The following is a 13,662-nucleotide window of genomic DNA, read 5'->3' as shown; positions in this document are numbered from 1 at the left end:
GTAGCTAAAGTTGGATACAGTTTCAAATTTTTTTTCTCTGATTCTGGCCTTGGTTTAGAACTAGAACCTTTAGCCACGTAATTGTATAAATTATCACTAACTCAGGTGTAATGTGTAGTGTGTGTGTGTTGTGTAAGTGTCTTGTTACTTTGCAAAGTCGACGTCATTGTCTTTTCAAAGAGACGCTAATTGTATCCGAACGTCTGCGGTCCCTCCGGTGAGTACCTATCCCACAAGGACAGAAACTATTTTCATTTATTAATTTATAATAAATGAAAATGAACGAAATGAAGGAAATAGAAATGAACGTGGTGACCGTTTAATACAATTCTGTCAGTCAGATGGAAGAATTTGTAATAGCTAACACACTCTTTAAGCTACCAAAAAGAAGATTGTATACATGGAAATCTCCCGGAGACACAACCAATAGTAGAATCCGAAATCAAATTGACTTTGTCCTCATTAGAAAAAGATTTCGTAATTCTATACTTTCTGCCAAAACTTACCCCAGAGCAGATATCGGTTCAGACCATAACCCCATAGTAGTCACATTACGAATCAAATTAAAGCTGATTAAAAAACCCACGCAAAGTAGAATTGATGTTAAGAGATTAAGGGAACCACAAACAAAGGAACAAACTGTAAAAACTCTTATTAAAAATTTACATATTGCCCAAGAACTGAATAAAAGTAGCTATAACATTGATCAGAAATGGAAAAATATAAAACAAGCAGTAATTAAAACAGCAAGTGAAAACTTAAAACCAAAGAAAAGAAAACATAAAGACTGGATGACTGAAGAGATAATATTATTAATGAATGAAAGAAAATCATTCAAAACAAAAAATCCAATTAAATATAATGTAACCGATAGATTAATTAAAAAGAAAATAAAAGAAGCTAAAGAGAGAATGTTACATGAGCAGTGCCAAGAACTGGAAGAATTTGAGAAAAAATATGACGTTTTTAACATGCATAAAAGAATTAGAGAACTAACAGGAATGAAAAAAACACTTCAAACTAGGCAACTAAGAGATGAAAGTGGTGCACTTATGACAGATATAAACCAAAAAATGCAGAGATGGACACAATATATAGCACAGCTTTTTGAAGACAAAGAGAGAACAGAAGCACCAAAAGAATTTAAAGATGATACTGGACCTAACATTATACGAGAAGAAGTCAAATATGCAATGAAACAAGCTAAAAGTGGTAAATCTCCCGGGCCTGATGAAGTTCCTATCGAATTACTCAAAATTGTGGATACTGAATCTATTGACCTTCTTTTGGATTTATTTAACACCATATAATATTCGATACATTTTTGGCAAAGTAACGTAAGTGACATTTTTGAAAATCATGTTTTTCCATTAAACTAATGCTATTATTGTTCAGAAGGCACTGCCAAAGTGTAGTAAGCCTATACATATATTATGTTTAAAGTAATTCTAGGCTTACTACACTTTGGCAGTACCTTCTAAACAATAATAGTGTTAGTTTAATGGAAAAACATGATTTTCGCCAAAAATGTCACTTACGTTACTTTGCCAAAAATGTATCGATATATAACAGGTATAATACCTAAAGAATGGCTCCAATCGACATTAAATTTATACTGCTACCCAAAAAAGCCAATGCAAAGGAGTGCAATGAACATCGCACCATAGCCTTAATGAGTCATGTCTTGAAATTGTTTTTAAAAGTGATTCACAATAGAATACATAAGAAATTAGACGAAGGCATAAGTGATACACAAATGGGATTTAGGAAAGGTCTGGGAACACGGGACGCACTGTTTGCAGTAAGTGTTCTTTCGCAGAGATGCCTAGATATGAATCAGGAAGTATATGCCTGTTTCATTGATTTTGAGAAAGAAATTTTGTTAAATAAAAACATAAACAGTAGAGACATTAGAATTATATGTAACCTCTATTGGAATCAAACAGCAAAAGTGAAAGTTGAAAATGAACTGACTGAGGATATCCAGATCCGTCGTGGGGTGCGCCAAGGGTGTATTTTATCACCATTGTTATTTAATTTATATAGTGAAGCCATCTCAGAATTAGCGTTGGCCGAAGTCAATGAGGGCCTAATAATAAACGGTGAGCCACTTAATAATATAAGATATGCTGACGATACCGTACTTCTAGCGGGAACACTGGAGGAATTGCTCAACAACTAAATATACATTGCAACGATTATGGACTAAAAATAAATTCGAAGAAAACCAAGTTCATGGTATTTACAAAAGCACAAAACAGCAGAGTTAGACTAGTACTGAATAATACAGAAATTAAGCAAATATCTTCATACAAATACCTTGGACCATGGATCACAGAAGACACTGATCAGACAAAAGAAATAAGATGCCGCATTGAAATTGCACGATCCATTTTTTAAGAGAATGAGGAAACTTTTCTGTAATCGCAATATCAATATAACGTTCCGGATAAGAATGCTTCGTTGTTATATTTTCTCCATCCTTTTGTATGGGGTTGAGGCATGGACACTAAAACAATCCAACATTAAAAACCTGGAAGCATTCCAAATGTGGTGTTATAGACGTATTCTGAAAATATCATGGACAGATCGTAAAACAAACGCACAAGTGCTCGAACAACTAGGAAAACAATGCGAAGTTTTAAGTTCCATAAAAATCAGTAAGTTGGAATACTTGGGGCACATCATGAGAGGTGAAAAATACGAACTATTAAGAAATATAATGCAGGGCAAAATCAAAGGCAGAAGAAGCGTAGGAAGACGTAAAATCTCGTGGCTACGCAATCTCCGTGAATGGTTTGGATGCAGCTCACTTTAACTATTCCGGCGCGTAACCAACAAAATTATAATTGCCAGAATGATTTCCAATCTCCGATAGGAGCGGAACTTTAAGAAGAAGAATAAATGAAAAAATTTCTGACCCTGGCGAGATTCGAACTCACTACCATTCGGAACTTTCGATGAAAAGGTTGGGCGCTCTTACGACTGAGCCACAGAGGGGGTTTGTTTCAAATTTATGGTTCTGTATTATTAGATATTTCTGAGTTGTTGTGTCGTTCTTCCCTTTTGTCATGTATTTTGTTTTGTGCTGGTTTATCTCTAGCCCTATCTCTTTCCTTCCTTATTAAATTTTTCAACTATTTTATAAGTGTTATCTTCGTCTTCGCTATGATGAGTAGTGAACTGCATATGCTATTACTTGAAGTTGATCTGTAATAATGTTTTTGTTTGCAAAGTTTGTCCTCCCTATTACCTATTGCTTCCAATATCAGGTTACAGAGTGTCAGTGAGATAGAATTCTTGTTTCACACCTTTGTTTACTTGATGTCTTTAGAAGTTGTTCCGTTGAAACTGATCTTTGATGTGGTATCCTTTAGCTTCACTTTTAGCATTTCTTAATTTTTCTGAGATTCCAAGATGCGCTAGCTCTTCCATCATGTTCGTCTGATTAATAGTATCAAAAGCGCTCTTAAGACCTATGAACATTACGTGCATTTCTCTGTTATATTCTCTCGATTTTTGTATTCTTTCAGCGCATGATTTAAGTCTCTTAAGTTCAAGCATGTTTAGTATCTTTGCTAGAATTTTATGGTAGGGGAGCAAAGTATGCTAAATGTGCAGTCACTCGAGCGTTATGGGGACCTATTGATTTGTGAAGAGTAGGTCCCAAAAACCAAAAAAAGTTAAGTAAAGTTTTCCATTTTACTGGGGACTTTCCATTTTTTTATTTAATTTTTTATTTCCAACAATTGTTTTTTTAGATTATAGCGCCATCTATCCATAAGTCGAAAAAATGTCTCCAATAAAGGTTACTTATTTTTACGTAAGGAATCCAAATCTGCAATAAAAATGGGGGCTCCCATTTAAGATTTTTAAAGTAACCCCCACCCCACCACCGTGGTGGGTCGTATTTGGTGCCATTCGATAGATTTTTCAAAAATATTGAATAAGTGTATTTTTCAGTCTTTCGATCTGATGTTCATTTCGCGAAATATCACGAGATTCGTATTTAAAATTTTAAATATACCCCCACCCCTCTTCGTGGGAAGTCGTGTTTGGTATCATTCGATAGACTTTTAAAAAACATTGAGCACGTATTACATATCCTCGTATTACGTATTTTTTAGTTTTTCAATCTGTCATTCATTTCGCGAAATATTCGCTTTTTTCTTGTGAAATTTTGGAACTCAGCCATTTCCTTACGCCCCGCTCAAATCGTCAGATTTTTGAAATATACACTGTTTTGCATGCACTTAACTTACCTTATCTTAATCTGACGATTTCGAGTTTTTCTAAGCATAGATTTTTTTTCGGCGCCCCCCCCCCCCCCCTCCTCTTAACCTAACTCCCCTGCATTAAGAGCCAATATATGGTAAGGTACATTTTCAGGGTACAAGGTTTCTCCTCATGTAATAATCTGACGCGCTCGAGTAACTGCAAAAATCCCCGATTGGACTCCCCCACCATTATATGTGTAGTAGTATACATATTCTGATCAAATAAATATTTCATTCACAGCAAGCTGTTGGCAATGAGCAGATTGTCCAGGGATTCTGGTTTACTCCCGTAATCGAACCTGAACATCAGAACGCATTTATTACAGAATATCAGTATGATGCTATTTCAAAGGGGCATATGAACAAAATTCCTTTAATGATTGGAATATGCTCTGAAGAATCCATTGCAAGAGCGGCAGGTAGGTGGAATTTATATTATTTATTCTTATTTAGTCTTAATCTCTATTCCCTATTAACAACCTGGTGAATTAAGCCACAATTAATTGTAATGAAAATTACCTTTTTAACTTTGCATTTCAATTTTCACTCGTTTTCAAAAATAATACATATATTTTAAACAATTCTGTGAAAATGTAGGTATAACCAACAAAGAGGTTAGGATGTTATGTTTTTTCAAAATTGACGGTTGACTTACTTGGCCTCGATTTTGTAGGCAGTAGCCTGCTTTTAGTTGAAAGAATATGAGGATGGTGTTTGTACACCATGTGTATTGTGTGTTGCATATGTAGTATCTTTAATTGTAGATTATATGTGTCCGACTTTCTATTAGTCTGCTATTGTTGGTATATTCTTGTTGTTGACTTCTTCTTTTAGTATTATTTTTAATAGTGGTGTTATTTTTAATCAAAACTGATCATAAAATAAAAATGTATACCATTTTTTTTTATTCAGTTGCAATGCGAAGGCAAAACTGTCATATTTTTCACTTAGAACAGAGAGTGCAAACCAGCACTCTAAATCGACGATTTTCGACTCTAATTGAAGTCATCATCAGAGAGGCGTAGGTAATGTTTATGATTTAATGAGTTTTTGTGGTCATGTTTTTAGCAAACAACTTTTTGTCAATTGTCAGACAATACGAGCATGATGTTACGACCTTAGTTAATAGAAACATGCATCTATCTGACCCAGTTCTTAAGAAACAAGCGGGAGAAGCAATAAGAGATATATACACAGAAGGATTACTCCAAGATAATCCTGGAGCAGCTGTTAGGGTAAGTTATTTTCTCTATTATATTTGGATTTAAGAAGGTGTTAGGACAAAGGTGGAAGATGTAATGGAAGAATTGCGCAAATGAAATGGAACTGGGTAGGACACGTGGAACGACAAAACATTGAAAGTTTGACAGCACATGCAAACATCCAATTGACTCTTGAAGATACTGCAATTGAGAGTATGGATAACTACAAATACTTGGGAACATGAATAACATATCAAATGTAGACCAAACCAAAGAAATTAAGACACGTATTGAAATAGCACGTGCATCATTAATTAAACTTAAAAGGTTTCTTTGTTGTCGGGATATAAGGTTAGAACTACACCCAAGGATGCTTCGCGGTTACGTGTTCTTTACTCTTCTTTATGACTTGGAAATGTGGAAATTAAAACAATTGCATCTGAATAAGTTGGCCACCATTGAATTTTGGTGTTACAGAAGAATCCTACGAATATCATGGATGCAAAGAGTGTCAAACGTGGAAGTAACTAGAAGAATAGGAAATAAAGCGGAAATAATATTAACTATCAAAAGACGAAAACTTGAGTACTTTGGACATGTGATGAGAGGGCAAAAATACTCATTACAACTTATTACGCAAGGCGAAATCCTAGGAAAGCGAAATGTAAGAAGACAGAAGACGAAGAATATCCTGACTTAAGAACTTAATTGAATGGTTCGAATGCAGTAGCGCAGAGCTATTTAAAGCGGCAGTCAACAGGGTCCGCATTGCCATGATGATTTCCAACCTTAGATAGAATATGGATCTTAAAGAAGGAGAAGGCCAAAATGCACCTACATAGACACAGACGTTTATCGCTTGAACCTTCCATTGTGCGGTTTCAGCAGACACCTGTCGCCGATAAATGATGATTTTTATTCGTTTAATGCAGGGGTGGGCAAATGCTTTTAAGCGCGGGCCAAAATGACATTTTCAAAATGTCTCCCGGGCCGGAAGACTATACTGTGAACGAACGTTGTGTACCCGCCAATCTTTTTGGTGGAGTTATTTCCCTGCACTGTCCAAAAAATTTTTTGTCATAAATGCTATAAGTATCATTTTAAAGCATTTAGACAAAGAAATTTGATAAAGAAGAATTTTTCAACGGGCCGGATAAAGTAAGCAAAAGGGCCGGATGCGACCCGCGGGCCGACTTTTGCCCACCCCTGGTTTAAAGTATGATTCTTGATGGATATCTAGCCCAGTGGGGATAGCATTTGACCTTGCATTTGGAGCTGCCCCAAATTTTATTTTTCTAATCTTCAGGGAGGGTCAATATTAGTGTAAATTTAAAATCTCGACTGAATTCCACCGTTGCGTTAGCCGCCATCTTGATTTTAAACGAGAACCGTTTCTGCTCAATATCTCCGCCATTTTCAATTTTTTGACAAAAAGTGTAGAAACTGAAATTGTTGAAAATGCGATTTTCTATAATTTAATTTATTATAATTTTTTTCGTGCGGTCGATATTTTCCGAGTGATGAGGGGAAAATAGTGACAGTTGTAGCATAATTATTGAATTATTAAATTATCTCGTTTATTATTAGTTTTACCACAAATATATACCTATACAAAAATGAAGAGAATTAAATTTTGTACAATTTTGATGCCGTTCATTTTTTTGATAAAATCAATATTTAAGGTAGTACGTATGTGGTAAATGTGCGAGCGTAAGACCCGATTGATTTTGTAGCAATAGTTTTTGTTCAATATCTCCGCCATTTTCAACTTTTCGACAAAAAGCGTAGGAACTAAAATTATTGCAATTACGATTTACTACAATTTTCCAAGAGAACCAGTGGCGGGTCTACAAGGGGGGGAAATGGGGAAATCCCCCCCCAACAGGGTCCAAAATTAAAAAAAAAATGTTGAAACATCACGATATTTTAGCTGACATAAAACTTAAAATATCGACAGACAAATTCAACCAATAAAACCCGCTATTTAATAAAATTAAGTGAACTTAATGCATATAATGTCTTTTTATGTCTTTTATATACTTAGTTTGGTTGATGTTTCATTGGAAGTTTCAAAAATTGTATAAAATATAATTCTCTTTATTTTTGTTTATGTACAATTATGTCGTAAAGTTAATAATAAATGAGACAATTCAATAATTATGCTTCCCCTCCGATTCCATTATTGTCCCCCTTAACTTGGAGAATATTGATCGTATAAAAAAATTGTGCCAAAGAAATTGTAGGAAATTGCATTTCCAACAATTTTCTTTCCCACTATTTATAACGAAAAGTTGAAAATGGCGGAGATATTAAGCAACAACAGTTCTCATTTAAAATCAATATGGCGGCTAATGCAAGCGCGGAATTCAGTCGAGATTTTAAATTTACACTACTATTGATCTCTCCTAAAGGATAGAATTATAAAATTTGGGGCAGCTCGCAAATAAAATTCAATTAAATAATTATGCTCCCCCCACCACTTTTTACTATTTTCCCATGTAACTCGGAAAATATCAACCGCATGAAAAAAATTGTTAAAAGGAAATTGTAGGAAATTATATTTTGAACAATTTTAGTTGAAAATGGCGTATATATTGAACAAAAACATTTGCTAGAAAATCAATCCGGTCTTACGCTCGCGCCATTAACGCATACGTACTACCTTAAATATTAATTTTAGCAAAAAAATGAGACAAATCAAAATTGTGTAGAATTTAATTCTCTTCATTTTTGTATAGGTACATATTTGTTGTAAAACTAACAATAAACGAGATAATTCAATAATACAATAAATATGCTCCAACTGTCACTATTTTCCCCTCAATAACTCGGAAAATATCGACCGCACAAAAAAATTATAATAAATGAAATTATAGAAAATCGTATTTCCAACAATTTTAGTTTCTACACTTTTTGTCAAAAAATTGAAAATGGCGGAGATATTGAGCAAAAACGGTTTTCGTTTAAAATCAAGATGGCGGCTAACGCAACGGTGAAATTCAATCTAGATTTTAAATTTTGACTAATATTGACCCTCCCTAAAGATTAGAGAAATAAAATTTGGGGCAGCTCCTAATGCAAGGTTAGGTCTGTTATTCGTTTAACCCGACTGGACTTATCGTGGAATAAGAGCAAAGGTCCAGGTTAATCCTCCTATATGGGATAAGAAGTAAAAAAATCATTTAAATAGAAATATTGTTGACGCCTTTTTGACAAAATAAAATAAAAGGTGTGAGGATTCGTTTTGAAATATTCGAAAAATCGGTTTTTCCGAAAAATTCCGTACTTTAAATAAACCATTAATTAATTATATGTTAATTAATATATCAATATTTCAGTATTTCAGTGATACATCTTTTACAAGAGGTATAATCCGCCACGCTCAACTACAGTCACAATTTAGTGATGTATACTTCTATCAGTTTTCTTACCATGGAACCATTGGTGGGAATAGACCAAATATTCCAGGTAGGTAAATTGAGTGCATAAAGTCCATATTGGGACATCTTGGATATTAGTACACCCTAATATGTCTGTGTAGATTTTGGCATTGGATCCGACCATCTCATGTAACACCGTTGCCGTATCCTCTATTTTTTCATACCATGACATTACGATTTTTTGTGATATTATATGTTTGTGTGTGAAATGTATCATTTGTGTATTGTAGGTATGTTCTAATGTTATGTATAGATAGGTTTTTACTTGATTATTTTAAATCATTGTGAAGTTTAACTTGCTAGAAACCTTGTAATATTGTGTAATGTGTTAAAAATAGGTAGTTTTGAAACTCCAAATATAGTGACGGAGGAGTTATATTCGCGGTCAGACAGACAGACGGACAGACAATCTAGGTCTAATTTCTCACCTTTAGTACTATCCTTGGATTATAAGCTTTCATTTGACACCTCATTTGTCATTCTACCTAGTATAATGACCGAGAAGTAAACGTTCTTATTCTATTATGAAAATTATGAAAGAAATGGCATGGCAACACTGTGACGCACAAACATAAGATTCAGCTGTGCGTTACATAGGGTGCACTATTATCCAAGATGTCCAAATATTGTATGTAATATACAGCGTAAAAGGCACTTACGAAATAAAATTATTTCTGTCCTTGTTTCAAAAAATTATAAAAAAACGCTGAAACACGTCGATTTTTATATATTATAAATGTGCACTTTTTAAACATAAATTTAAATAAAAAAACGCAACGAAATAGGAAATGGATATTCATTTTTGATAAATTGAAATGTGATTCGTGCAAGCTTAGCAAAGTCCATAAGCTTTATTTTTAATGGAGCACCCTGTATATTTTTATATTTTTAAAAGCTGATTAACAACCTTATTGCAACGCACTATATCATGTAGGGTGTATTACGAATAGGGCAGGGCGAAATTTTGAAATTATAAAGTATGGAAACCACTTATGAAATTAAATTGTTTGTGTCTTTATTTTAGAAAATTATAAAAAATACTGGGACCCGTCAACTTTTAAATTCAAATGAACGCTTTATACATATAAATATACAGTGTGATTCACTCAAGTATAGCATAGTCTAAGATCTTTAATTTTAATGAATCACCCTTTAAATTTTTATGTTTGAAGCTACTTTACCTTAACAACCTCATCTCAAAAGAGTATATTAAAGTATAATGTAGAGTCTATTATGAATAATACAAGGTGAAATTTTGAAACTATTTATAAATTCCATCAAGACATTAAATACAAAAACCAATAAATTGATACTTAGATTAGAAAGTATATGTCTTTATTTAGCTAATTTAAAAAATAATACCAGTACTAAAAGTATGACAAATTATTAATTTCAAAACTTTATGTATTTAATATCTATTTACAATATTTTTAATTCTAAATTATAAATTTATAATATGTAATTATAAATATAATTGGACGGCGGCGTTATGCATAACTCGACCAAGCGCCAAAACATAGTTTTGAGATAAATGGCTTTAAAGTTTTTCGTTTCTTAAAAATGCATTTATAAACATATTTGCACAAAATTTTAACAGACGAATGATCACCTATAACTCTTTTTGGTTGCAAAGTTTTAATATAATCGCACCTACCATATACTAGAAAAAAAGAATGTGTGTGTACTTTGTACGCACGTAAGAAGTTATACTTCTATTATAATATAATTTCAACGAAATAAATATACCTACTTAACAGTAACAATACAAAAAATTAACAATAATTACCAAAATTTAACCAAAACTTAACAATGCCAAATATTAAAAAAAAAACGAAAAAAGTATGAATCATCTGGGAATTGAACCCGCAACCTCGCGAATTCTCAATCTCTGGTCCAATGCTCTACCAACAAGACCATCAAGGCACATACTATTAACGTGTCAGATATACATATTTACTAATCACGGTGACAAGTGAAATATAAAAATAGATGTTTTATTATTTTACGCCCAAGGAAGACAAATCCAAAGACACAAAATTATAATAAAAAACCTTTTAAACCACATTTTTCAAATTGCGCAAGTTGTATTATTAATATTAATGTTAATAAATGAAATATAAATATTTTGACGTTTCACAATTTGACAATATCATAACAAAATTTGATCTACTATTTTTAAAACACTTACCAGTGTAAGATTCTTTAGCTTTGAATAAGCGAGATCGTAGATCGTCCCGGTTGATTGTTGTTATCCACAGTTATCTACGCCTTCGAGCTAATAGGTTTTTTTATCAGTAATTTTGCGGCACTCATACTAGTCACAGTTTGATGGGCTTTCACATTGACATGCAACAATCATCTCTTCTATGTTAATAAGTCCAAAAATATAATATGAAAACTATTTAAAAAGACAGTATAACCATTAACTAACTTTTTGTTTGTTGTTTCTCTTCCTACAAATTTTAAAACGCAACAACCATACACCATACATAACCAAACCACAGTCCCACAGCTGTGATACAGCTGCCATATTGGATAATTTTTGTCATGTCATTTGAACATCCAATCAGAACAAAGTTGTAATGCAACTGCGCCGGGATCAAAGGTTTTAATCCTATTAAAATTCACCCTCCTATGCGCGTAAAGAAGTATAACTTCAAAAAAAAATAAAATGTAAGGAAGTTTAGCTGTTATACATTACTAGACCAACTACCATTTATGTCATTTGGTCTATTAATGCAAAACAAAATATTGCGATATGCCTCTTGCTATCACTAGATAAATAAGCTAGTATTTTTTTAAATTTTTATGTTAAACGTGTATTGCTACAACATAATCAATTCAATTATCATTAAATATATTTTTTCCATTTTATTGCTCTAAATTTATTTTACCATTCAATAACTCTAATTCCAATGCAGTTAAAATTATATCAATAAAAAATAGGAGTATACAGAGTTTTTAAACAGGGGAAAACTAAAACTATCTAAATAGCGGTAAAATATTTTTTCTACTTTCACGCACGCGTTTTAGTTTAGAAAGTTTCACTTTTCCGCACGCGTTTTACTTTTCCGCACGCGTGTAGATATTTTAATATGGCCTTAAAATAATTATAATACATGCAATAAACTAATAATTAGATATTATTTACTATTTCATTTCAAATCTATCTTATTGTGTTCCTGTTTAATGAAATTAACGCGACAATTCGATGAAATAAAATTATTTTGACATAATATTCGAAAGTCAAATCGGTAGACAATAACAGTCGTTTTGAATCATCGTCATGGAAACCAAGATCGTCGGCGTCGTCATGCTAACTAATTATATTGAGAGTTTGGTTTTGACAACCTTGTAACAGAATTAATTTGTGTATGTATTTTCAGTAGTAATTGCACAAGAGCTCTGAAATTATTGAATTTTTCCCGAGTGACACTTTGACAGTTTTAATTTCACGAGCCGAAGGCGAGTGAAATTATGTCAAAGTGTCACGAGAGCAAAAATTCTATATTAATTTCAGAAGTCGAGTGCAATTTGTTGCGATTGTTTCATGAATAAAACTGTTCAAAACCAAAATTTTATTGTAATTTATTTATGTAAGTACCATTAAACACACAGTTTTTATAAATATTTGACGATTGAAAGTCATCACTTTTATAATTTTTAAAACATTAATTGTCATTAATGTCACTGAATGTATTTTTTCGTAGCAACGAAGGGCATCTGACGTAATATACTTAACGACGGGAGATTATCAAAAATTATCGATTTAATTCAGATTTCTGTAGCTTTCTATTGGTCAGAATCTCCTATGAATGAAATAATCATATTAATTAAATTAATTGATTAAGATCTGGTCATTTTTTCAAGACTCGTAGAAAAAATATTGTTCCTAACTCTTGCAGAAAGTCTCTTTCTGCCCTCGACTGCTTGCCGAACTCCCGCTTCGCGTCGTTCGGCAAACTGCAGTCGCGTGCGGAAAAGTATGACTTTCTGCACTTGTTAGGAAATAGTATATTGTGCAACAAGTGCAGAAAGGTACTAATTTCTCACGAGTTTGAAAAGTTGCGGTACGAGCGCAAGCGAGTGCCGCAATTCAAACGAGTGAGAAATTACCTTTCTGCACGTGTTTCACACTATACTTTTTCTACAAGCACAGTTTTTCCTAAAAATAAAAATCACAATTTCCAAACGACGATTAATTATAATAGGTACCTATGTGATAAATTTTAAACTGTATTTAATTAATACCTACTAATCAATTTAAATTCCTTATACCTAAATAAATTGCACAGAAATCAGTTAAAAAATTAATGCACTGCCTTAATTTGTTTAAATTTAAACAATTATTACACATTATTGACATTATATTTATGCAGTCACGGATTTACACAAAACCTACTTCATTCGACGTCTCTTGCACATGTTGCTAAATCCTTATTGGTTATTTGATAATTATAAAATGTTTAATAAGAATAAAATTGTAAAATAAAACAGTTGTAACATCCATAATTTAGTTTCTATGCTATAGTTAAATATAATAATTGTCTTATAGGTTATATATTTGTCTAAAGTTTAACCACGGATGTAAACAGAATATAACGTTACTCAGAATGCGGTAGTCCACGGATGTAAACAAAATATAACGTTACTCAGAATGAGGTAGTCAACTGTGCAGAAAAGAACTTTGCGGCACAGTAACGTCACTTTGCGGCACAGAAACGTCACTTTTCTGCACACTAA

General features: G+C 32.8%; 3 protein-coding genes across 4 annotated transcripts in view; 2 read left to right on the top strand and 1 right to left on the bottom strand.

Annotated features, from left to right (window-relative positions):
- Positions 1-11,126, bottom strand: part of LOC114342824 (nuclear envelope integral membrane protein 1) — a 112,669-nt gene extending 101,543 nt beyond the window's left edge. The window contains exon 1 of the mRNA XM_050643796.1: positions 11,108-11,126. The gene's annotated coding sequence lies outside the window, so the exon portion shown is untranslated. The remainder of the gene's footprint in view (positions 1-11,107) is intronic.
- LOC114329493 (venom carboxylesterase-6) overlaps positions 1-13,662 on the top strand; it is a 337,686-nt gene that overhangs the window by 94,226 nt on the left and 229,798 nt on the right. The window lies entirely within an intron of this gene.
- Positions 1-13,662, top strand: part of LOC126880100 (juvenile hormone esterase-like) — an 88,462-nt gene that overhangs the window by 44,641 nt on the left and 30,159 nt on the right. Inside the window, exons 7-9 of one of the 2 annotated variants that reach the window (XM_050643793.1) lie at positions 4,519-4,696; positions 5,346-5,512; positions 8,818-8,947. In XM_050643793.1, coding sequence (XP_050499750.1) covers positions 4,519-4,696; positions 5,346-5,512; positions 8,818-8,947 — 475 coding nt within the window. The remainder of the gene's footprint in view (positions 1-4,518; positions 4,697-5,345; positions 5,513-8,817; positions 8,948-13,662) is intronic. The other variant, XM_050643794.1, reaches the window with a different exon arrangement.

This window comes from Diabrotica virgifera, chromosome 2 (genome assembly GCF_917563875.1).
Source record: "Diabrotica virgifera virgifera chromosome 2, PGI_DIABVI_V3a".
NCBI classification, from domain to species: domain Eukaryota; kingdom Metazoa; phylum Arthropoda; class Insecta; order Coleoptera; family Chrysomelidae; genus Diabrotica; species Diabrotica virgifera.
This window is presented reverse-complemented; position numbering and strand designations above follow the sequence as displayed.